The 27,052-nt window shown below is 44.8% G+C and overlaps 1 protein-coding gene across 3 annotated transcripts in view; it reads left to right on the forward strand.

Annotated features, from left to right (window-relative positions):
• The window catches only part of LOC129705620 (uncharacterized), a 69,541-nt gene that overhangs the window by 30,821 nt on the left and 11,668 nt on the right, over positions 1-27,052 (forward strand). For 2 of the 3 annotated variants that reach the window (XM_055649251.1, XM_055649250.1), the window contains one exon: positions 6,113-6,349. In XM_055649251.1, the coding sequence (XP_055505226.1) occupies positions 6,123-6,349 (227 nt within the window). In that variant the 5' untranslated portion in view covers positions 6,113-6,122. Of the gene's footprint in view, positions 1-6,094; positions 6,350-27,052 lie in introns of all 3 variants that reach the window. The other variant, XM_055649249.1, reaches the window with a different exon arrangement.

Genomic DNA, 27,052 nt, shown 5'->3' on the forward strand with positions numbered 1-27,052 from the left:
TTCCCCCCCATTGACGAACTGCACACTGCGATAGCCAGGAAGCGGGTGGGCAAGATCATCTCTGACCCCTCTCACACTGGCCACAAACTCTTTGAATCACTTCCCTCTGGAAGGCGACTCCGGACTGTCAAAGCCGCCACAGCCAGACTTAAAAACAGCTTTTTTTCCATGAGTAGTATAGCTCTGCTCAATAACCAAAAATCTGTAGCCTCATTTTGCTCTGGTATTTTATTTCATTCACATGTTTAAACTGTAATGTTTTATTATTAATGTTTAATGTTTTATGTGTGTCATTCTTAATTGTTACTGTATGTCGTGTTGTTACTTGCGAGCGGCGCACCAAGGCAAATTCCTTGTATGTGTACATACTTGGCCAATAAACTTATTCATTCATTCATTACAGGAGCGGACAATGATGTCCGAGTACTGGGATCCTAGCACAGGGATCTGGCGCCCATCTGAGTACAGGAGAACTGTGGCCAGGGCATCAGATTTATCTCATCCTTTCAGCAGTCCACTTTGAAATGTTATAATACCTCCAAAGGTGCCCCAGCAGAGAATGATTTCTTCCAGTCTAAGGCAATGCTTTCTCAGGGATCTGAAGTCGACCTCAGGCTGGCAATTATGCCTCTGGTCATTTCATATCCTTCTACCAGTGACTTGACATAGTCGGAGGGGGGGGGAGTCGGCGTGAGATCTGTGCGCCGCCATTCATTAGGCGCAAGTTAAATTGTCACCTCTTTTGGAAGAAAAATAATGAAAAGAGCATCCTTTAACATTAATATCAAAGGGCCTAATTAGCAAGTCTGCTGAAAAGCAGCCAGGTGCCTCGAGGGCGAAAAAGAGTGTGTACTCATTAACCTGTACACACCAGGAGGGTTGTTGGCAATTTTGTTGAGAACGGAAATGACATAATGCGAGCCTGCTAATGCAACATTAGAAATATATGCTGCTGTAAGCAAAGCATCCCGGCTGCCCCCCCCCCCCCCCCCCCCCCCCCCCCCCCCCCCCCCCCCCCCGAGGGCACAGAGTAACAAGAAAAGCCCCGAGATGGGGATGCACTCTGTGGCAATAAACACTCTTGCAGCTCGTCACGGGGCAACAGGGGCAGGACCTGGGGAACACTGTTACCCAACTTTAAAGGGGAATCAGTCATTACTGCAGCTTCATACAGACACTCGCCATTCTAGGAGCAATCCACTGTAGTTGGATATTAATTAAATTTATTAAACAAATAACACAGCGGCCTGGGGAGGCGGGGGTCCATCTGTTTGCTTTGTGAATTGATCTCTGTGGAAATGGATTTTGAATGGTAGTTAAAGTTCAGATGCAAAGCTCAGCAGATGGGACCCGTGTCTCCAGTGAGGAGATTTGGAGCCGGTCCAACGTCTATTTTTCCTCCAGCTTTTTTTTTCATGTGAGACGGCATGAAGATTCCCGTTTTGTTTAAATCTGAATGAGATTTTAAGTCTGATTGATCTGGTTGGAGTGATGTGCCCTGACTGATCCCAGTACCGCCTGTTTGTTGGGAAGAAACATCAGGAGACTATTAGCAGAATTCAATCCTCTTGACTTAATATTGGCTAAATATACATACATAGTATATGTGTGTACATACATATACATATATGTATATGTATGTACACACATACAAATGTAATATGTATTTACATACATATACATATATGTATATGTATGTGGGTATATATATATTTATATATATATATATATACCCACCAGGAGCTTATATATATATATATCTATCTATATATATGCGTGTGTGTGTGTGTGTTTGTGCATGTGCAGGTGTATAAATATGTATATACATACACACACACACACATATGCATATATACGCACACACACACACACACACACACACACACATATACATATATATATGTGTGTATGTGTGTATGTGTGTGTGGCATGCTTGTGTGTATATATGCATCCATGTTCATATCCATGCCCAGACTAAGGAGGCCCTGTATCAATACCGGTTTGCAATACGGTCAACCAGAGGCATGCACCTGGAATCTCAGCTTGCATAACCTGGGTAAGCCAGCCATTTTACTATCCTAACATACCTACAATCATAGAGACAAACAAGTATATGACATGGAAACAGACCTTTCAGCCCGACTCATCCATGCTGATCAAGATGGCATTCTGGGTGAGTCCCATTTGCCCACATTTGGCTCATTGCCCTCTAAAGCCCATGAATGTACTAAAGGTCATTTTTTGGTCATTATTATTAACACTGGCTCTTTATTTCCCCTGCCGGGTTGATGGGGATATATAGGTGAATGGTACGGCCTCTGGATATCAGACCAGTTTCACACCCGTGTCCTATATTTCCCCAGTTTGTTCTATTGATCCCCTGACACTATTTAGGGATTTTCACCCATGAAATAATTTCAGTTCTCTCCCCCAACACCAACCTGTATTTGTGCAGCACCTCCACGTAGCAATACATCTCAGGAACATCTTCACCCAAATAATAGCATCAAGAAGCATAAGGAGATAGGCTTAGCTTTAGGTTCAGGTTGATTATTGTCATGTGTACCGAGATACGGTGAAAAGGTTTATTTTGCGTACTATCCAAACAGTGCGGCACGGTGGCGCAGCGATAGAGTTGCTGCTTTATAGAGCCAGAGACTAGGGTTCGATCCTGACTACGGGTGCTGTCTGTAAGGAGTTTGTACTTTTTCCCTATGGGTTTCCTCAGGGTGATCCGGTTTCCTCCCACATCCCAAAGACGTGCAGGTTTGTAGGTTAATTGGCTTCTGTAAATTGCCCCTAGTATGTAGAGATAGAACTAGTGTACGGGGTGATCACTGGTCAGCATGGACTTGGTGGGCTGAAGGGCCTGTTTCCACGCTGTATCCATGAGGTAAACTAAAACTAAAGATCAGATATACCATACCTACCATACATTCCTATGTGTACTAATAATTTTACTGAACTGTATGCAAAACAGGAATCCCACTGTACCTTGGTCAGTGTGACAATAAAGCATTATTAAACTATTGAACCATTGAATCATAAATATAATCGTCAAACTCAAGCACAACACATAGAGCAAAGAGGACATTACAGAGTTTAGAATATTTTTCTCAGCATTGTAGTGCATCAGTTACGTAGACAAAGGGATCATTGGGTTTGAATCAGACATAGGAACATAGAAAATAGGTGCAGGAATTGGCCATTCGGCCCTTCGAGCCTGCACCACCATTCAATATGATCATGGCTGATCATCCAACTCAGTATCCCATACCTGCCTTCTCTCCATACCCCCTGATTCCTTTAGCCACAAAGGCCACATCTAACTCCCTCTTAAATATAGCCAATGAACTGGCCTCAACTACCTTCTGCGGCAGAGAATTCCAGAGATTCACCACTCTCTGTGTAAAAAATGATTTTCTCATCTCGGTCCTAAAAGATTTCCCTCTTATCCTTAAACTGTGACCCCTTGTTCTGGAATTCCCCAACATCGGGAACAATCTTCCTGCATCTAGCCTGTCCAACCTCTTAAGAATTTTGTAAGTTTCTATAAGATCTTCTATAAGATCTCAATCTTCTAAATTCTAGCGTGACTCATTTAATTCCTTTATTCTTTCATTTTTTAAAAATTATTTAGACTTAATTCCTAGCTTATGGAAGGACTGCTCAGAAGCCTGATTTGAGAGGGGAAGGAGATATTCAGGGAAGTGTAACAGCAAAAGAGAGATGGAGATGCTGAGGAAAGGGATTTCGGATTTGGGAGCCAGGAAGCTGAAGGCAGTGAAAAAGTGTCAGAAGTCAGGAAAGTGGAAGTGGCGAGATTGGATGGAGAGCAGAAATGCTACAAGGCTGCAGAACCGGAGGTGGTGACAGAGATTGGGAGGTGCACGGCCCTTGGGGAAATGTGAAAATAATGATCAGGAGCCATTGTAGATCAGTGAGCTCAAGGCTGACTGATAATTGGGGTGAGTTAGGGAACTGTCCGTGGACTCTTGGTTGAGCTCATGGTCATAGAGAGAATGTGCCGTTAATCTGACCAAGGAGAAGATTGGAATAGTCACGTGAAAATCCGCTGAAAAATCGCGCAATTCATCTGGGATTTATTTCAGTTCTGTTGCCATCACTTTCCTCTTAAAAGAAACATTTTGTTATCTGGGCTTGATGTGAAGTAATTACTAATTAACCATTTTTGGCTCTGTCCCAATATTTACTTTTGCTAAAAGCAAGTCTAATAATGAGTCAGTGTTCTGACTCTCGACTTGTGGCAACACTAATCAATTGTGTATGGATAGAGTTAACTGTACAGATTTCCTCCTGCTGTTCGAGGCATCACTTGCACTCAGTCGAGGGTGGCAGTGTCCAAGGCAATGTGCTGGAAAGGCATTTGAATGTGGCAACCTAATTACAAGCAACCATTTCGAGATCTGCGGTGTCAGTACATCTTAAACCAACGCTACTTGGCGCTTTCCACAGCCTGTGCACTGAAATTACGAAAGTCAGCTAAAAGAAATGCAGATTTGTATGCAGAGAGAAAGTATTTCCTTTCAGGATTTAATAAGATCTGATTGCTGTTTTATTGGTTGAAAGTCTGTGGGAAAGAAGGTGTCAGGCGAGAAAATGGATTAAAAAGAGCGCCAATAAGCCAGTTCTAGCCCAGTCCTAGCGTGGAGCTCGGAGCAGCAGCAATCAGAAGCAGGGAGAAGAGATTATGGCTGATAGTCCGTGTGAAAGAAGTAGAGTCAGAAGAAAAAATGGTTTAAAAAGAGCGCCAAAAGCCAGTTCTAGCCTAGTCCTTACGTGGAGCTCGGAGAAGCAGCAATCAATCAGCAGGGAGAAGAGATTATTGGCTGAAAGTCCATGGGAAAGAAGGCGAGGGGAAAAAACTGTTTTAAACTGTAAGGAGCCATTAGGAGGTAGTGACCATAATATGGTAAGTTTTAATCTACAATTTGAGAGGGAGAAGGGTAAATCAGAGGTGTCGGTGTTACAGTTGAACAAAGGGGACTATGGAGCCATTAGGGAGGAGCTGGCCAAAGTTGACTGGAAAGATACCCTAGCAGGGATGACAGTGGAACAACAATGGCAGGTATTTCTAGGAATAATACAGAAGGTTCAGGATCAGTTAATTCCAAAGAGGAATAAATATTCCAAGGGGAGTAAGGGTCGACCGTGGGTGACAAGGGAAGGCAGGGACATTATAAAAATAAAATAGAAGAAGTACAACAGTCTGAAGAAGGGTTTCGGCCTGAAATGTTGCCTATTTCCTTCGCTCCATAGATGCTGCTGCACCCGCTGAGTTTCTCCAGCACTTTTGTCTATCTACAACATAGCAAAGATGAGTGGGAAGCAAGAGGATTGGGAAATGTTTAAAGAGCAACAGAAGATAACTAAAAAGGAAATACGGGTAGAAAAGATGAGGTACGAAGGTAAGTTAGCCAAGAATATAAAGGAGGATAGTAAAAACTTCTTTAGGTATGTGAAGAGGAAACAATTAGTTAAGACCAAAGTTGGACCCTTGAAGATTGAAAAAGGTGAATTTATTATGGGGAACAAGGAAATGGCAGATGAGTTGAACAGGTACTTTGGATCCGTCTTCACGAAGAAGGACACTAATGATCTTCCTGATGTACTAGTGGCCAGAGGACCTGGGGCGATGGAGGAACTGAAGGAAATCCACATTAGGCAGGAAATGGTGTTGGGTAGACTGATAGGATTGAAGGCTGACAAATCCCCAGGGCCTGATGGTCTGCATCCCAGGGTACTTCAAGAAGTGGCTCTAGAAATCGTGGACAAATTGGTGATCATTGTCCAACACTGTGGTTTTTCTTTGAAATAATTTCATGGGATCATTTGGGTCCATCAAAGAGGGCAGATACTTTAACACCTTGGTTAAAGGCAGAACTTCCAGCAGTGTGATTCTTCCTCCAGAACATGCTGGCGTCTCAGCTTTGATTACCCAGAACATCAATCTTGTGTCTTCTGACGTAGAAGGGCTACAACCAAGTCAAGAGTTTTTAAACAAAAATATTCAAAGGCAATGCAGTAGTTGGTGATTTTATTTTGTTGACTAATGGATGTTTTAACTCCCCAGACTTCCTTGTTGCCTTAGGTGACACATCATGAGACTCTTGGCCCATCTCAGCTCGCTCCGTCCCTTCAGCACCGTTGTGAGACGGAGCGGCGTGTCCCAGGCCACTGACTCCGAGAACCACTACCGGCTACAAGGGATCTACCCTTACTTCCTGCCCATTCAGACCCGTTGGCAAGACAACGATCAGTACGGTCATGTTAACAACATCGTATACCACCAGTACTTTGACACACTAATCTGCTATTATCTTATCAGGTAAGGAATCACCACCATTCAGACTGTTCACACTTCCCTCCACCTAATGATGCGGAAGTAAAGGGTTTAATGTGGCAATAAAGGGTTTATTGTTATCAGTGACATAGAAGAGTTAATTCTTTTGAACAGTTTATCTCTTATCAGTTGTAATTAAATGTGCTTATAATAAATTATTTGGTGTAATTAATGTAAAAATCTTCTTGCCTGTACTGTTATTAGAACCAGATGCTGAAGGATCAACAATATTACAACATGGCGAGATAGCCTTGCCAGCTGCCTAACTGTAATTACTTTAATCTCAGCTTGTTATCTAATTATCACCTTTGTAAAGGGAATACTACCCTCTATTGCATGCTGATTGTTTCAGATGATGATGAAGAGTTTAAAACAGCTGTCAGAAATCTGGGGCATGACTGGATATCTCGAGTACGAGGAGGCTGTGTTGAGGCCTAGCTCAGGCCTAATCCAGGCTTGACCTGCCTCCCACTGGAGGCATGCAGGCTTTGGTCTCCTCTGATCAATAGGGGAAAGAATGGGTAGGACTCAAGGTGGAGCAGAGTTTGGCTCTTGTAGAAAATGCCCTTGGCTTGAACCAACCTTATCACCAGCCTCATGTGGCTGATCCCCTGTGGCTGTTTACTGGGAGTGGCGTGAAGGAAGATGATCCAGGGAGTAAGCAGAACAAGCCTCAGTTACTTCCATTAATCAACTCAGACCCAAAACATTTTTGCTGCTCAATTTAATGTGGAGAAGTTAACAAATGAAACTAGATATATACCTGTAAATAAGCTTTTTTACAGCTTTCTCCCCCCACCAACTACAATGAATTTGAGAAAGAGTCCCGATCAGAAACACCATGTGTAGGAAAGGAACAGCAGATGCTGGTTCAAACCAAAGATAGACACAGAAAGCTGGAGTGACTCAGTGGGACAGGCAGCATCTCTGGAGAGACGGAGATACTGCCTGTCCCGCTGAGTTACTCCAGCTTGTTGTGTCTCTCTCTGACCTGAAACATCACCTTTCAATTCTCTCCAAAGATGCTGCCTGACCCAGAGAGATCCTCCAGCACTTTGCGTGTTGCACAAAACAAACATGTATGCCAACGGAAGCTGGACAATGAAAACTGACATTAGTTGTTTGTTATCTGGCTGGAAAAAATACCAAGATAAAAATGATTTTAACGAAATGTCATAGTGCATTTTCTCTTTCATTATTTATACTTTGGCTTCAAGCATAGTCAAACGGTCATATCCAACTGACTGCAAATAATCAGCTTTTCTCATTTCCAGCAAAACCCCCCATAAAAAGCTGCAATAGGTCATAACAGCATCTCTGGACATGGATAGGTGATGTTTTGGGTTGGGTTGGTCTTTTTCAGACTAATTGTATAAGGAGGAGAAAGCTGGAAGAGCAGGGAGAAGGCTCCCCTCCACTACAATCACTGGAGAAGGTTCCCGACCCAAAATGTCGCCTGTCCAAGCTCTCCAGAGATGCTTCCCGACCCGCTGAGTTACTCCAGCATTTTGCTTTTTTAGTGCCAGGATTCCAGCGTATGCGGTTCCTCGTGTTGGCCATTTGCTCTGACTCCAGTTTTGCTGTATATCAGGCAGACACAGGCTGAAGTTAACCACATCTCTGTCCCAGCAGCAGTCAGCATCACCCGCACTCTGTTTTAGCAGGCATTAATACTTGAAAGAGAATGTCCATAGTGTCAGCTGAATTAAAACACCTTTAGTACTTCAAACTCGACAGCACACTTTGCAACTCAGAGCAGCAATTCTTTTGATCAGGATTACTTCTGTCATTGAAGGTTAATGTTCAGGTGCAGCAAGCAGTTAGGAAAGCAAATGGTACGCTGGCCATTATTATAAGAGGATTTATGTACGAGAAGTAATGTCTTGCTGCATTAGCGAGGGCCCTGGTGAGATTGTACGTGGAATAGTGTTCACAGGTCTGGTCTCCCGGCTGAAGTATGGATACACTAGCAATAGAGGGAGCTCTGCAAAGATTCACCACATATTTCCCTGGGACGGTGGGTTAGTCATTAGGACATAAGAAAGTAAGAGCAGGAATAGATCACTCGGCAACTCGTGTGCCCCTCCCTTCAAAATGCTATCAGCATGTCTCCTGTCCCATCAGAGGCTCAAACACCTTGACCACAGCCACGCAATCATCAAAGATGCTTCCCACTCCATCAGATGTAAAAACTGGCCATCAGGCGTTGCTTCCTCCCCCTGCTGACAAGTAGAAACTGAAGCATGAGTATCTGGTGCAAAACGTCGTGCAATGCTAGTCTTAGGAAATAGTCCTCGTCCTAGGAGCTCCTACGCGACTGCTTTGAGTCACTGGACTGGTCCATATTCAAAGACTCAGCAGCCAACCCAAATGAGCACACCACTGCCCTCATAGACTTCATCGGACTTCATCACTTTGTGCCAAACTAGTCTGAATAGGGCTCCGACCCGAAATGTCGCCAAGTCTGAAAAATGCTTCTGACCCGAAATGTCGCCTATCCATGTTCTCAGGGATGCTGCCTGAACCACTGAGTTACTCCAGAATTTAGTGCCTATCTTTGGTATAAACCAGTATCTGCAGTTCCTTGTTGTGCCAAGTCAATCCGAGCGTTCCTTAACCGGAAACCATAGAGGAACCGTGAGATCCACTACCTAGTGAAGACCAAATCTGAGCCTTTCAAGTTGGTGGACCCAAACCTGTTCAGAACATTTTGTGGGTATGACCTTTGCTAGACCTTTGGGGACACCTTGAGATAACTCCAGTCCACACTAGAGTACCAGACTAACCACAGGATGCCCATCAATTGTGGTACAACTCCCATGCTAAAGAGTGAGTGAAGCAGAATCATTGGGAACAACCCATCCCTCCTTGATGAGCTCAGAGCATTCTATAGGTGTTTGGAATGCGCTGCCAGGAGTGGTGGTGAAGGAAGACACAACAGGGGAATTTAAGAGGCCTTGAGATAGGCAGAAGGATATACAGGGAATGGAGGGATATGGGTCACATGCAGGCAGATGAGGTCAGTTTAAATTGCCATTTTGTTTGGCACAAACACTATGGGCTGAAGGGTCTATTCTGTGCTAAACTCTTCAATGTTCTGTGTATGGTCATCGTTTCACCATGTGCACCTCCAATAACACAATTTAAATATGATGTGCATTGGATGATTGGGAAATTTACTACTCTCTAGGATCATGGAACAAAATTACTCTGATGCATATTTAGTTCAAATTTCTTTCCATCCCTTCTCTTGGGCCCTTTGATTGTTATAACACCCCTTCATTACACAGTGATGACGCCGATGTAGAGATGGTTTAAAGCTTCAGGTTTCCAGGAGTAAATATCACCAGCGACATGCCCTGGACCAGCCATAGCGAAGCAATGGTCAAGAAAGCACACCAACACCTACTTCCTTGGAAGGCTTAGGAAGTTCGGCACGTCCCCAACAACTCTCACCACAAACGCACCATATAAATCATTTTATCGGGATGCATCATGTCATGGTTTGGGAACAGCTCCATCCAAGACGGCAAGAAATTGCAGAGAATTTTTGGACAGAGACACACAATAGTCACACAAAACCAACCTATCTTCCGTTGACTCCGTCTACACTTGACGCTGCCTCGGCAAAGCCAGCAGCGAAAACAACGACCAGTCTCACCCCGGTCATTCCCTCATCTCCCTTCTCCCATTAAGCAAGAGGCACAGAAATGTGAAAACGCACACCTCCAGATTCAGGGACAGTTTATTCCCAACTGTTATCAGGCAACTGCACCATCTTATCAACAACCAGAGAGCGGTCCTGACCTACCATCTATCTCACTGGAGATCCTTGGACTATCTTCAATCGGACTTTACTGAACTTTATCTTGCACAATACGTTATGCCTTCTATTCTGCATCTGTATAGTGTGGACGGTTCAATTGTAATCATGAATAGTCTTTCCACTGACTGGATAGCCGGCAACAAATAAAAGCTTTTCACTGTACCATAGTACACGTGACACTAAATGAAACATACTTATTTAAATTAAATTACATTGCTGTTTCTTTCTCCCGAAATGTAGCTGCCTGTGTTAGTCTGCTTGGATGATCCTACACTTTTTTTGACTTATCGCCACTAAATCGCTCTCATTACCAGGGATTGATCTGATTTCTGGTTGTTAAGCAGCTTAGCTTGCATGACTTCATCAATCATTCCAGTGGATAAACTCCCATTGGCCTGACTTGTCAAATGAGGAATGGGGTCCGTGTTCCGCTGCAAGAGTTTTTAAACACCGAGGGAAAGGAGTAAAAGACGAATCTCGAATATCTACTGAATCTTTCCTGAGCTGAGGGGCGGCAGAGGTGGAGTTGCTGCCTCACAGCACCAGATTCCTGGGTTCGATCCTGACTACAAGTGCTGTCTGTACAAGGGGTTTGTACGTTCTCCATGTGACTGCGTGGGTTTCCTCCGGGTGCTCCGGTTTCCTCCCACACTCCAAATAGGTGCAGGTTTGTAGGTTAATTGGCGGATGTAAAATTGTCCCTTGTGTGCAGGATAGAACTAGTATACGGGTGATCATTGGCCAGCGTGGACTCGGTGGGCCGACTGGCCTGTTTCCATGCAGTATCTCTAAACTAAACTAAAATATCACAATCAAATATTTTTGAAGTGTAGTCACTTTTGCAATGGAGGGTATGGCCTGCCAGGATATTTGTACATTTTTAGTAGATTCGTAGAGTCATAGAGCATGGAAACAGGCCCTTCAGCCCAACCCATCCATCCTAACCAAGGTGTCGCATCTAAGCTAGTTCCCACTTGCCCCCATTTGGCCCGTACTCTGCTAAACCTTTCCTATCCATGTATTTGTCCAATTATCCTGTATCTTAACTGCAGTAAAAGAGCTTCAAACTCAGCCGAAGATACTTACAAAAAGCTGGAGTAACTCAGCGGGACAGGCAGCATCTCTGGAGAGAAGGAATGGGCTACGTTTCGGTTTGAGACCCTTCTTCAAATTCAGCCTGTTGATCACTCACCAACCCTCACCAACAGTCTGTCTGCCCTTTCTTCTTTTTTCTTCTTTTTATTATGTGTTAAAAATGTTTTAGTGTTCCTTGGTTTGTTTTGATGTTGGGGGAAACTTTTTTCTTCAATCTCTAACCTCGACGGAGATGCAATTTCTTTCTGTATCGTATCCCCGTCCCCACTGCGGCCTAACATCATGGAGTTGGCGGCCTTTGCCAGGGATCGAAGCTCCAACCGCGGGGCCTGTGGACTTTAACATCATGAAGCCCGCGGTCTCTGGTAAGAAGCGGCAGATTCAGGAGCTCCATGCCGCGGAGAGAGTTTCAACTGCCCCAACGTGGGAGTTTCGATCACCCCGACGGGGTCTTCGATCACCGGCTGCGGGGGCTTTGATCGCCCGACCACGGGAGAACCAAGCGGAAGAAGGTTGAACTTTATTGCCTTCTATCACAGTGAGGAATGTGGAATCCACTGTGGTGGATATTTATGTTAACTATTATGTGGTTGTGTGGCTTGTTGCTTTTCACTTACGGGAATGTCGGAAACTCAGGCGATTTTTCAGCGGACTGCTGGTGACTGTCAAGTTGCCGACAGTCACCTGAAAAACCGACAACTGCGACGGCGACTGTCAGAGTGGAACACACACACACACACACACACACACACACACACACACACACACACACACACACACACACACACACACACACACACACACACACACACACACACACACACACACACACACACACACACACACACACACACACACACACACACACAAACACATCGCTTCATTCACCAGCCTGTTATGCAGGTGGGGGACAGGGCAAGCGGGGGGAGCGCTGTCTAAAAAATTCACACGGTGCAAAGACAAGGTGAAACAGACACACACCGCGATGAACAGGAAGGTTGGCGCTGTAAAAAGATGGCTAAAGCTCAGTGTACGGTAACTCCTTTAACTGAGCGCTGTGAACGTCTATTGGTATAGGTGGCAAAGAAGTTGGAGAGATGCATTTTAGGCAGCACCTTGGTTTAACATCCCTTCTGATACCGTGCCACTTCCAATGCTGTCAATCTCCCTTAATCCCGTCACCCTGGTTTATGTTCTGTGGAATGGGTATTGAATGCTTAAACTTCTGGCCCAGGGGGTATGCACGGAATCAAGAGCTATATCTTTGTTCAAGGGGAAACATTGAAATTGTGTTGCATGTAGGGATGTGTGCTGACTTGGTCTTCTACAGATGTCTATAGAGTCTGAAGACGGGATTTGATCCGAAACGTCACATGTTCCTTTTCTCCAGTGATGCTGCCTGACCCGCAGAGTTACTCCAGCGTTTTGTGTCTCTTCAACAGGACATCAGTTTCCTGCACCACAACAGGCAAACGTCTAAGTGACACAATTCTCCAAATTTCAATGCAGTTAATTGTGTACATAGACACAAAATTCTGGAGTAACTCAGTAGATCAGGCAGCATCTCTGGAGAAAAGGAATAGGTGACATTTCGGATAGGATCCCTTCTTCAGACCGATAGATAGAGGTGGGGGGAAGGGGGGAAGGGGGGAAACTGAATGCGAGAGAAGACCAGAAAAAAATCAGGACCGGTTGCAAATGACGTCAGGAAGGGCCCTTCCTATACAGTTAATTATGTGTTGTACCTTGAGCACACGTTCAAGGTGAAAATTTAGTCGTGTGTCATTCTACCCTGATCAGATCTTTTAAAGGAACCATCCACAACTCTGCTTTTTGTTGCGATGTTGGCCAGAGCAAGATTTGGGCATCGGAACTTTAGAAGGTCTCACATTAATGGAGAATGCAACAAGGCAAACTGAATTGCAGTGAATTGGAGCAGTTGAGTTCAGAGACTTACAGGATGTTTACACCAGCATATGTGGCAGCATATGTGCAAAGCCAAGGCTGATTCTGACGATGAGGAAGCGTGAGGTGTAGATGGAGGGGAGGATGGTTGATGTCATGGACTGGGATACATGCACAACTCTCTGCAGTTTCTCACAGTTTGGGCAGAGCAGTTGCCATACCAAACGGTGACGCATCCCAATAGGATGCTTTCGATGATTAGACACTTTTTTTGGAGATGGTCAGTGTCTGGCTCTTCAGTGAAATGACTGTTACTTGCCACTTATCAGCCTATGCTTTAACATTCATCACTTACATGACTTCAGTTGTTGAAGAGCAGTAAATGGAATTGAAAGTTGTGCAGTTTTCAGCAAATATCCCCACCCCTGACCACACCTCGTACCTTTAGACAGGAGACATGGAAGAATTTCTTTAGTCAGAGGTGGTGAGTCTGTGGAATTCAATGCCACAGACGGCTGTGGAGGCCAAGTCAATGGGTACTTGACACTGGGGACTTGGGGATTGACAGATTCTTGATTAGTAAGGGTGTCAAGGGTTATGGGGAGACGACAGAAGAATGATGTTGAGAGGGGGCAATAGGTCAAGAGTCAAGAGAGTTTTATTGTCATGAGTCCCAGATAGGACAATGAAATTCTTGTTTGCTGCAGTACAACAGAATATGTAAACGTAATACAGAACAGGAGATAAAAGTTCAGTGTGTCTATATACCATAGACCATATATATATACAATAAATAAACAGATAAAGTGCAATAGTAGTAATAGACTGTTATTGTTCAGAGCTTGTTTGATGTTGTGTTTCATAGCCTGATGGCTGTGGGGAAGTAGCTGTTCCTGAACCTGGATGTTACAGATTTCACGCTCCTATACCTTCTTCCCGATGGCAACGGAGAGATGAGTGTGTGACCAGGATGGTGTGGGTCCTTGATGATGTTGGCAGCCTTTTTGAGGCAGCGACTGCGATAGATCCCCTCGATGGTGGGGAGGTCAGAGCCGATGATGGACTGGGCAGTGGTCACAACTTTCTGCATTTTTTCCGCTCCTGGACGTTCAAGTTGCCGAACCAAGCCACGATGCAGCCGGTCAGTATTCTCTCTACTGTGCACCTGTAGAAGTTCGAGAGAGTCCTCCTTGACATACCGACTCTCTGTAATCTTCTCTGGAAGTAGAGGCGTTGATGTGCCTTGTTTATAATTGCATCTGTGTGCTGGGACCAGGAAAGATCTTCGGAAATATGCACGCCCAGGAATTTGAAATTTTTTACCGTTTCCACTAACGCACAATCCCGTTGATATAAACGGGATTGTGGGTCCCGATCCTACCCCTTCCAAAGTCCACAATCAGTTCCTTGGTTTTGCTGGTGTTGAGAGCCAGGTTGTTGTGCTGGCACCATTTGGTCAATCGGTCGATCTCACTTCTATACACTGACTCATCACCATCAGTGATTCGTCCCACATCAGTGGAGTAGACCCAATTGGCCGAATGACCAAATTCTGCTCCGATGACATGAACTTACGAGCTTAAGATGGAAAGAAGAGGTTACTATCAAAGCGGTTCAAAATGGTTGGGCTCAGGACACTGTCTTGAGGAACTCCTGTAACCTCAGCGTGTCGGCACAGGGAAGTACACAATTTCATTCTGAAGAAGGGTCCTGATCCGAAAGGTTGCCTGTCCATTCCCTCCGCAGATGCTGCCTGACCCACTGATTTCTTCCAGCATCTGCAGTTCCTTACGACTCTAAGGACACAATTTGCTTCCCCTTCGGGCATAGGGCTCACAGGGAAATTTCAATCGCATCCCACAATCAATATTGCATCAATCCCATTGTGTTGGAACATAGAAAATGAATCTTAGGCACTTCAAATTTTAGCTCAAAACTTTAGCTGAAAAGACTGGTTGAACCCAAGTGAATGGAAAAGTGAGCAATGGCTTTCAGAAAAGGAAGGGGGCAGCACAGTGGCGCAGCGGTAGAATTGCTGCCTTATAGCACCGGAGACACGGGTTCCATCCTGACTATGGCGTGCTGCCTGTATGGAGTTTGTACATTATTCCTGTAACCGTGTGGATTTACTCCAGGATCTTCCCACACTCCACAGACGTAAATGTTTGTAGGTTAATTGGCTTCAGTGAAATTGTAAATTGCCCCTAGTGTGTAGGATAATGTTAGTGTACAGGGGTTATCGTTGGTCAGCGTGAACTCGGTGAGCCGAAGGCCCTGTTTCCATGTTGTATCACTAAAGTCTAAAGGAGTGAGTTCTTCCAAATAGTCCGTGTCTTGCTACTATTATCATAACATTGTCCGTGTTAAGCATTTACACTGCCTCTCCGAACTGGTCTAAATGCATATGAAGATGCATCGAAGCCTTTTTACTAATGAGACATTTATGTCTCATCTGGAAAATTTATTGTGTCTTGTACCTTTCTCAAATAAATTGTTACAGACGAAAGTGAGAGTCAATAGGATTTTAATGTCATTATTTCCCAGAAAATTCAGGGTTGAATGAACATCACTCTTAATTACTGCGGGAAAATTTCTTTCCATATTGTTGATGCAATAAATGTTTCTTAAGAATAAAATAAGGTAACAGTAGAGCTCTCGATAATTGTAACCCTTTAAGTAAATTTAATTTAAATTAGAATGGCAAAGAGAGACACATTTTTGACATGGTTTAGCAAAAACAAGCAGGGGAAAATGCCTACGAAAGGATCCTTGATCCTGCAAGGAGGTTATATTGTTCTTGTAATTTAATATAATGGAAATGCAATGAAATTCATGCTCATTAATTCATACATGGTGTGAGAATCTGAGCCATAGGTCCTGGGTATTTAAGGCTAGAATACTCCTTTAGGACTGCTATTTAATTCAGTTCTCCATTAACCCAGAGGAATATACTCACAGTCCCACCAAAATTAAATTAGTTCAGAGAGGGCATTCTAATGAACAAGCAGTTAAATGATCTATGTCCAATCAGCCTAGTTGCTTTAGGAAAGCTGCCCCTATAAATGTGTCTCCTTAGCGGTCTAAGTCTGACATCCTTCGTGCTGCCAGACCTCACTAGCTTTGCAATAACTCCCCGTTAGAATGTGTAGGAAGGAACTGCGCTCAGTCCGCCGAGGCCTATTGGAACTCCTGATTGCTAACCATTTAAACTCCCTTCTCATTCCCGTACTGACCTTTCTGTCCTGGGCCTCCTCCATTATCAGAATGAGGTCTTACGCAAATTGGAGGGGCAGCACCTTGCATTCCACTTGGGTTGTTTACAAACATACTGACCATTGAATTCACTGAATTTAGGTAACCTCCAGCAACCCCCTCCCCCTCTCTCTCCCTCCCTTTCCTGCCCCTAACACCCCCATCAAGGACTGCAGCACTTCAAGATGGCAGCTTAGTTTAGTTTAGAGATACAGGGTGGAAACAGGTCCTTCGACCCACCGAGCCCGCACCGACCCGCGATCACCCGTACACTAGCTCTATCCCATAAATTAGGAACAATTTACCAAAGCCAATTAACCTACAAACCTTTGGAATGTGGGGAGAATCCGGAGCACCCGGAGGAAACCCTCGCGCTCACAGAGAGAGCGTGTAAACTCCACACAGAGAGCACCCATGGTAAGGATCGAGTCCGGGTATCAGGCGATGTAATGCAGCAACTCTACCGCTAAGCCACCGTGTTGTCTAAAACTCACCACTATCTTAAAAATGTATAGGTTCTGGGAGCAGAATTAGGCCATTCAGCCCATCAAGTCAGAGTAGACTTTCAACCATGGATGATCTATCCTTCCCTCCCAACCCCATTCTCCTGCCTTTTCCCCATAACCCCTGATTCCCTAATTAATCAAGAATCAGGGGTTATGGGGAGAATATCCATTGACGGGCTTCACAGTCGTCCGTAGCATTGAATTCCACAGATGTACCATCCTCAGACTAAAGAAATTCCTTCTCATCTCCTTTCTAATGACGTCCTTTTATCCTGAGGCTATGGGCTCTGGTCCTAGACTCCCCCACTAGTGGGAGCATAACCTCTCCATATTCACTCTATCCAGGCTTTTCTCTATTCAGTACGTTTCATAAGGTCATAAGTGATAGGAGTAGAATTAGGACATTCGGCCCATCAAGTGTATTTCCGCTATTCAATCATGGCTGATCAATCACATTCTCCTCCCCCTAACCATTGATCCGTTCTAATCGAGAATAATCACGTTTCAATGAGGTCCTCTCCAAATGGGGTTATTTTAAATGCAGCCTCATCTGAGAGAGATACCTTGCAAGGAGAGGCACATCTCACCCCCTCCCTCGGTCGAAAGCTCCCTTCTCAGGCGGTTGGATGAAGGAGGTTCGGGGCCGGCTCTGCCTCAGCCCTGGAGCGGCAATAGGCGGAAAACCCTGGAGACCTCCACCTGGAAATGCGGGCAACAGCTGGAGCCTGCTCAACGCAGCCTTATCCGTTGAGGTGTCAACCTGGTTTAGCCTTGACGTTGACTGATGGGACTGGACCGGTGAGTGGGGGGGGAGGCCCAGGGAAGGCAGGGCAGAGTGGAACGGCATAAATTAATTGCTACATTAGGGGGAAAAAAGAAAATTGAGAGATAATTATTCCTGGGTTTCCTGTTGGGCGTCAGGGAGGGAGGACTGACCTCATTAACTTGCCAATTGTACACAATTCAATTACTTGGAGATACAAAATACATTTTTAATTACCTCAGCCGCTTGGGCTCCTTTCATCTCGATTTACATCGGAGCTTTTAATGCTGGGATGAGCTGAACAGATTTTCTACCGTGTGTCAGAAAAAAGGATGCGAAATTGCTCTCTGGAAAGGCATTCAGTTTTGCCTCCAGGGGTACAGAGCTGGGCCACTGCCTCATCCCTTCACTCCTTTCTCTCCTCACTCCCCCCTCCCCCTCCCCCCCCCCCCCCTCTGTCCCATGATGATTCTGAGGTTCAATCCCCAGAGGAGTTCATTTGCTTCTGTCTCCTCGCTCCTGGCTACTGATCATATGTGCCCCTCTGTCACCCACTGATGCCAGAACTTGTAGCCGGGGGCATCTAACCGTCACACCAGTGCCACTGGGGGGAGTTGAATCTTAATGAAGACGTCTTAGCAATTTCCTGCTCTATTTTTGCCTGAATCACTCTACTACTGTTAGTCACAAGGCATGGAGACGGGGCCCTTCAGCCCACCCACACGTGTCCAAATCCACACCAATCAGCCATCTATGTTAATCCCTTTCATGTTATTCTCATACATCTCCAACCTCCTCCCCTCCAGTGTCAGCAGCTCTTATTCCTTAAGTGGTGATAGATATTCCTCAGACCTGGCTACCCACCTCGAAATGTTTACAATCCTTATAGGATCCTTTTATTCTATGCCCTGAACATACCTCACACTGTAGGTTGAGGTTTGGCCTTATTATTTGTCCTAAACCAAGACTCTGCCACTCATCGACACACTTGGGGTAATTTACAGTGGGTAATCGCCGGTCTGAGGAATGGCGGGCACGGTGGTGCAGCAGTAATGTTGCTGGCTTACTGTGTCAGAGATCCGGATTCGATCCTGACTATGGGTGCTGTCTATATGGAGCTTGCATGTTCTCTCCTTGACTTGCGTAGGTTATCTCCCGGGAGCTCCAGTTTCCCCCTACACTCCAAAGACGTACAGGTTGGTAGGTTAATTGGCTAGGTAAAACTAGACTGACTGAGACCTGGAAGCTTAATGTGTTGGTGATCACCATCATTAAGCCAATTCAACTCAACCCATCACAAAACATTCCCTTTGTTCTACACATCCCTCCCCCACAACTAATTTCAGTCTCTCTCTGTCACAGTTCTGACAAAACGTAATGGACCCAGAACGTTTAACTGCTTCTCTTTCCACAGATGCTGCCTGAGTATTTCCTGCAATTTTGGGCCGGCAGGTGACTTGGGGACTGTAAATTATTAGTGTGTAGGAGAGTGGTAGAGTCCGTGAAGAGTTGTGGGGGGTTGGAGAGGTATGGGAATAACAAAAATGGGATTCAAGTTAATGTCTGCTCGGTAGTAATGGACTGAAGGGCCAGTCTCTGTGCCCCGTGACTCTCAGTTAAGAGAGAGTTTGGGCTGAGAATGACAAAAATAGAACTGGAAATTTGCTAATGGATTCTCTTGGAAGTCTTCATTAAGACTAGATAGACACAAAAAGCTGGAGTAACTCAACGGGTCGGACATTGTCTGTAACTCGTTTTCACTTAACCGACAGCTAACGATGGCCTGTTTCCTTTATAATCACTTCTTTGTATATCTTTCATTCATTTGTTGTATATTTGTCTATATCTCTCATTTCCCTAATAGCCCTGTCCCACGGTACGAGTTCATTTTAAGAGCTCTTCCGAGTTAAAAAAAAATCAAACTCGTGGTAAGCACGGAGAATGAATGTTGCGGGTACGTTGGAGCTCGGGGACGTCTCTTAGCGGCTTGTAACGCTAACGGCAGGTACTCTGGAAGACTCGCTAACGGCAGGTAAGCCCGGGAAGACTCGTGAAGATTTTTCAACATGTTGTAAAATGTCCACGAGAGCTCCGAGTACCGACGAGTGGCCATTACCGTAAATCTCCGAGTTCGAATCAGGGCAAACTCGGGACAACTCTTGGAATGACCTCGTACTGTGGCACAGGGCTTTAACTCTCAGTCTGAAGATGGATCTCGACCTGAAACGTCACCTATTCCTTTTCTCTGGAGATGCTGTCTGACCCGCTGAGTTACTCCATCACTCTGTGTCTATCTTTGGAATTTGATTTGCCATACAGTCATACCAATAAAAAGCAACAAGACACAAAAAATACATTTTAACATAAACATCCACCACAGTGACTCCTCCACATTCCTCACTGTGATGGAAGGTGAAAAAAAAGTTCAATCTTCTTCCCATCTTTGTTCTCCCGCGGTCGGGGCACTGGAACATTCCATTGTCGGGGCGATCTTGCCTCCCGCAGCTGGCGGTCGGGCCCTCCGTGTCGGGACGATCAAGCTCCCGCATCGGGGGGAATCTCACCTCCCCCCACGCCGGGAGATCGGACCGTTCAAACCTCTTGCGACTTTGGAGCTTCCCGACATCAGTCTCTACTCGAGATTGTGAGCGACTCGATGTTGAAATCCGCAGGCCGCGGTTGGAGCGTCGATCCCCAGCAAGGGATCGCGGGCTCCGATCGTAAGTCTCCTTTCCTGCACATTCATTAAGACTAAACTCCTCCAGTGGCATTACATAAATAAGACCTATGGTTCTGCAGTTTACTGCCACCGGCTACAATGCGACAGGACATTTGGCCCCACTTAATCCCCATCTCCATTATACCCCATTGGCCCTTCCTCTCCATGAGATTATCCAACATCTCCTTAAAGGCAATTTCACTTTTTGTCTCATCTACACCTTGTCCTAATTTCTAACCACTCCCTGGAAAAAGAAGCTTCAACTGAATTCCTTCCCCAATTTAGTAACTACTTTCTTGCGCTGAATAAAACAGGAAAGGCAGCATAGAGTCCAAGAGTCTCTTGTCATAGATCTGTTGGAACGGAGTCCCCATTAATCTTTAGTTTTGTTTAGTTTTAGTTTTAGTTTTAGTTTAGTTTAGTTTAGTTTATTGTCATGTCTACAGTGAAAAGCTGAATGAAAATTCCTGGCTGGAGATTTTTGTTTTAATTTTACACTAATTTTTTTTAATTTTTGAATGTGTTTATAATATTCGTTTTAAAAATGTAATATATTTTTCTTTCACCATCACAATTTTAATACCTTTTTATTATCTGATTTTCCAGAGGTGTTTATAAATTCTTACCACATGTGACAGATTTGAGGGGAGATAATGTCTAAACTACAAACTCTCCTTTCAAAGGATACCAGGTTGTTTTAGGATAAGGCCTCAATGGACACCTTCTGAGGCTTGCTCAAATCTAAGGCCCTGAGGTCTGACAAGGGGGGACTTGATAGAGGTCTTTAAAATGATGAGAGGGATAGACAGAGTTGACGTGGATAAGCTTTTCCCATTGAAAGTAGGGAAGATTCAAACAAGAGGACATGACTTCAGAATTAAGGGACAGAAGTTTAGGGGTAACATGAAGGGGAACTTGAAGGTACACAAAATTGCTGGAGAAACTCAGCGGGTGCAGCAGCATCTATGGAGCGAAGGAAATAGGCAACGTTTAGGGCCGAATCCCTTCTTCAGACCAACATGAAGGGGAACTTCTTTACTCAGAGAGTGGTAGCTGTGTGGAATGAGCTTCCAGTGGAAGTGGTGGAGGCAGGTTCGATTTTATCATTTAAAATTAAATTGGATAGGTATATGGATGGGAAGGGAATGGAAGGTTATGGTCTGAGTGCAGGTAGATGGGACTAGGGGAAAATAAGTGTTCGGCACGGACTTGAAGGGCCGAGATGGCCTGTTTCCGTGCTGTAATTGTTATATGGTTCTATGGTTAGTATCTGGAAAAAGAAGCAATTGTGCCACCTCCTCCCCCTTCACTCATTGGCAGTCTCTGATATTAACCTCTTGAAAATCTATCAGCCCTTCCTTGGCACCAACAGTTTAAGTCTTGCGGACCTTGAGTTCCACTTTTCCACCTCAAGCGTTATCACCAAGACAGCTCAGTTGCACATTTGTCTCATTACCGTTTCTGAGATCTTGCTGTGTCTAAAATGAGTTGTCGTCCTTCCGAATTCACAGCAGTGGTCGCACAGCGGTGTGGAGAACCTTCTGTGAGTTCTCAAAGAAAGATTTTAAGAGCTTGGCCAACAATTTGTCATGGACCAGCCACGTCGAAGCTTTGGCCAAAAAAAAGCACATCAACGCCTCCTCTTCCTCAGGCTCTAAGGAGGCTCGGTATGTCTCCAATAACTCTTACCAACTTCTGCAGATGCACAGTAGAATGTATACTATTGGGTTGCTACACAGCTTGGGTTGGCAACAGCTCTGCCCAAGGCTGCTAGAAATTGCAGACAGTTCTAACCCAGAGTCCTCCATCGACTCCATCAACACTTCATGCTGCTTTGGGAAAGCAGCCAACATAATCAAAGACCTTTCTTGCAACACTAATTCCCTCTTCGCCCCTCCTTGTCGGGCAGAACACACAAAAGCTTGAAAGCATGTACCACTGGATTCAGGAGCAGTTTCTTCACTCTCTCTATCAGGTGACTGTCCTCCCATAAGACAGGGACTTCCAACCTACCTGATCTTCCAACCTACCTTCCAACTTTTTTTTAATCTGTTACTGTAACACTGCAATTCCGCAGCACGCTATTCAGCATTCTGATATTTTTCTCATCTGTTGTATTTATGCACGGCTTGATTGTACTCAATTACAGCATGGTTTGATTTCACTGGATAGCACCCAAACAAATGCTTTTCGCTGCATCTCAGTACACTAGACAAAAAGAAACCATATCAATGCCAATTGTTGGCCCACCTCTCACAGCAAAGAGAGAGCTTGGCTCAACATCAAGAGAAGGAGCCTCCAACGGTGCCGCACTCTGTTACTCAGTTGATTTTGCTCTTATTTCTGACTCCGAAGGATGTGCATTCAAATCATAAATATGACATTCTAGTTTGGAATGAAATCAGCAGGTCCTGGGAGCTCCTCCTGGGGTCTGAACCAATATTTATTCAAAACAGGCAGAAAGGGTGGCATGGTAGCACAGTGGTAGCGTTGCTGCCTCACAGTGCCAGACACCCTGGTCCGATACTGACTACAGGTGCTGTCTGTCTCCCCGTGATCTACGTGGGCTTTCCCCGGGTACTCTGGTTTCCTCCCACACCCCAGAGACGTACTGCTTTGTAGATTAATTTAGCTTTGGTAAGAATTGTAAATTGTTCCTAGTGTGTAAGATAGTGCTTGTGTACAGGGACCACTGGTCAGCACGGACCCGGTGGGCCGAAGGGCCTGTTTCAACACTGTATCGCTAAACTAAACTAAACCAAACTAAGAAGGGTCCAGATCCAAAACGTCACCTGTTCATGTGCTCCAGAGATGCTGCCCGATCCTCTGAGTTACTCCAGCTGAGTTACTGGGAACATCATCTCTAAGGACCTTAAATGGAGGCCACCATCGACTCCACAATCAAAAAGGCACAACAGAGGATGTACTTCCTGCGGCAGCTGAGGAAGCACAATCTGCCACGGGCAATGATGGTCCATTTCCATACGGCCATCGTAGAGTCTGTCCTCACCTTCTCCATCATGGTCTGGTTTGGCTCAGCCACCAAGCACGACATCCGGAGGCTGCAGCGAATCGTCCGATTAGCTGAGAAGGCTATTGGCTGCAACCTTCCCTCCATTGACGAACTGTACACTGCAAGGGCCAGGAAGCGAGTGGGTAAGATCATCTCTGACCCCTCTCACCCTGGCCACAAACTCTTTGAATCACTTCCCTCTGGAAGGCGACCCAGACTGTCAAAGCTGCCACAGCCAGACTTAAAAACAGCTTTTTTCCTGAGTAGTAGCTCTACTCAATAGCCAAAAATCTGTACCCTCCTTTTGCTCTGGTATTTTATTTAATTCACATGTTTAATCGATAATGTTTTATTTTTAATGTTTAATGTTTTATGTGTCATTTCAAACTGTCACTCTATGTCATGTTGTCACTTGTGGGCGGAGCATCAAGGCTAATTCCTTGTATGTGAATACTTTGCCAATAAACTTATTGATTGATTCATTAATTCATTCATTCAATCATTCATTCATGCATTCAATCATTCATTCATGCATTCAATCATTCATTCATTCAATCATTCATTCATTCAATCATACATTCATCATTCATTCAATCATTCAATCATTCATTCAATCATTCAATCACTCATTCATTCATTCATTCACTTTGTGTTCTATGCAACATTCCAGCATTTGCAGTTCCTTGCGTCAATCTTTATTCAAACAGGCTTGCCTAGACATTTCTCCAATGTTAGTCATGGTGAACCATTGTGTCACGATGATAGCATGTTCTACTACATCTCTGAAACTCATTCCATTGACTTCAGTGCAACTGAATTTCGAAGGTAGAGTATGATATGATGACATTGTTGAATTGTGCACCAATGTTAATGATTAAATGTTAATGTTAATCAGCAACAGTGTTGATGATTTTACATAGAGTATAAAACAGTACAACCTAAAAGCATCTTAACTGCCACTATTTTATCTGCCTCCAACACCACCCCTGGTAGTACATTCCAGATACCCACCGTTATGTAAAATAACGGCCCACACATTAACTTTAATGTTTGCCCCTCACACCTTAAAGTTGTCCCGCTCAGCGGTAGAGTTTCTGCATTACAGCGCCAGAGACCCGGGTTCAATCCTGACTACAGGTACTGCCTGTACGGAGTTTGTTCGTTCTCCCTGTGATTGGATGGGTTTCCCCTGGGCACTCAAGTTTCCTCCTACACTCCAAAGACGTACAGGTTTATAGGTTATTTGGCTTTGTTAAAATCTGTAAATTGTCCCATGTGTATAGGATAGTTGTTGGCGTGTCAGGGGATTGCGGGTTGGTGCGGACTCGGTGGGCCGAAGGGCCTGCTTCTGCGCTGTATCTCTGAACTAAACGAAACCTTAAAGCTGCCTTTGACATTTCCATCCTTGGAATTACCAGCCAATATTGTCTATGGGAGCTTGCTGTGTGCCAATAGACTGAGGAGTCTCCTTCCTTACAACAGTGACTGGACTTCAGAAATACTTTGAAATGTGTTGGAAGAATTGCAAAAGAAACCAATGTCTGCAATTTTTGATTCCTCTGTACAATTATAAAGTGTTTCTCAGTGTACATCATGTGACACACCTGCCTTGTTACTCTGCACGCTGCAACAATTAAATTCACTCGCCTCGCAAACTTTAAATTTTATAGTTATTAAAAAAGAACCCATTAAATTATTTTAGTGTAATCAGACAATACGAGAGGTAATCATGTTTTGGTACACGTGCATTTTAATTTCCCCAGTGACATGGAAATGAATTTTACTAACATGTTAATTTTGTGTGTTAATCAGTAGCTCCGAGCTGGATAAAAGGATTTGCTCTGTAAAACTGTTTGATATTGAAACAGGTCCTTCCGACCCCATCAAAATTGCCTTTATTCCCCTAAAGACGGGTAAAGTTAATTAAGCACTCAATAGGTTTATAGTGCTTAAATTAAAATATATTACCCTCATTGTGTAGTCATCAAATTAAAGCTTACTCCTCCTGGCTACATGACTGTCTAATGTGCTTATCAAAATTCATGATGTATTAAGTGGGATTTGCTGTCAGTCCCATTAAAGCCTATCCCAGTAGATGGCAGTGCCCTCTGTAAATTACCCCTTCAAGGCAATCAAAGGAGTAGGCATTCTTATAGCAACTAGCACAGCCTCAAGGAACCCTGAAGGGGCTGTCCCACTTGGGCGACCTAATCTGCGAGTTTAGAAGAGTGTCTTCGACCTTCAAACATGCAGCATGGTCGACACGTGGTCCTAGGAGGTCCTATGAGGTCACTGGAACTCTCCTTCATGCTCGAGAGAAGTTCCCGAATACTCGTGGCCTCAGCTAGGTCGCGGAAATTGTTCAGCATGTTGAAAAATTTTCCGTGAGTAAAATTTGGTCGGCCTGGGTCTTTTTAACTTGTAGTGCAGTGAAGTGGGGTCGCTATTTACTTACAGACAGTCGAGGGCAGCCGTAGGCAATCTCCTTCGCTGACCGGGCATTTTGTTTGGCTCATTGGAGTTTTCAGGACCAAGGAGGACTTACTGGTAGTAAAATGCCCGCTAAGGTTTATTATACTTCTTAAAAGTGTCACTTCTCCTTTCCCCCCCCCCCCCCCCCCCCCCCCCCCCTTCTCCCCCCCCCCCCCCCCCCCCCCCCCCCCCCTTCTGTCCCCTTCTCCCCCCCCCCCCCCACACACTCTCTAAAGGACTTACTGTTACTGTGCAGGCGTTGTACCTTCCTCTTCATTGCGGGTGTGAATTTCAGACAGCGCTCGTGTGTCCATGTCCGTGTCTGTCTCGTAGCGGCTCGTACGAGTAAAAAATTACAATTTTTTTCATCACGAGTATTTTTTTTATTCGTGGACATTTTCACAGTGTTGAGAAAACGTCACGAGTTTACCGGATTTCGTGAGCACCCACCGTTACTCGTAAGAGCCGCTACGAGACATCTACGGACATTCTCCGAGTTCGAATCAGAGGAAAACTCGGGAGACCTCTTGAATTACCTCGTACAGTGGGACAGACCCTTTAGGTGTTTGGAAACATGCACCAACTTTATTCTGCAGTTGAGTTGGAATCCTGATGAACAGTTATTGATCACTAAGTATCATCAAAACAGATCACCTGGTTGTTGCTGCCTCTGATGCCCTTTAATAGCATTGATGAACTTGGGGTCCAAGTCCACAGCTCCCTGAAAGTGGCAACACAGGATGCTTGCCTTCATCGGTCAGGACATTGAGTATAAGAGTCAGGAGGTCATGTATAACTTTGGGTAAGACACATTTGGAGTACTGTACACAGTTTTGGGCACCCAGTTATAGGAATACAGGAAGTACATGGATAATACACAATAGACAATAGGTGCAGGAGTAGGCCAATCAGCCCTTTGAGCCAGCACCGCCATTCAATGTGATCATGGCTGATTATCCCCAATCAGTACCCCGTTCCTGCCTTCTCCCCACATCCCCTGACTCCGCTATCTTTCAGAGCCCTAACTAGCTTTCTCTTGAAAGTATCCAGAGAACCAGCCCCCACCGCCCTCTGAGGCAGAGAATTCCACAGACTCACAACTCTGTGGAAAAAGTGTTTCCTCATCTCCATTCTAAA

Source organism: Leucoraja erinacea, chromosome 18 (genome assembly GCF_028641065.1).
Source record: "Leucoraja erinacea ecotype New England chromosome 18, Leri_hhj_1, whole genome shotgun sequence".
NCBI lineage: Eukaryota > Metazoa > Chordata > Chondrichthyes > Rajiformes > Rajidae > Leucoraja > Leucoraja erinaceus.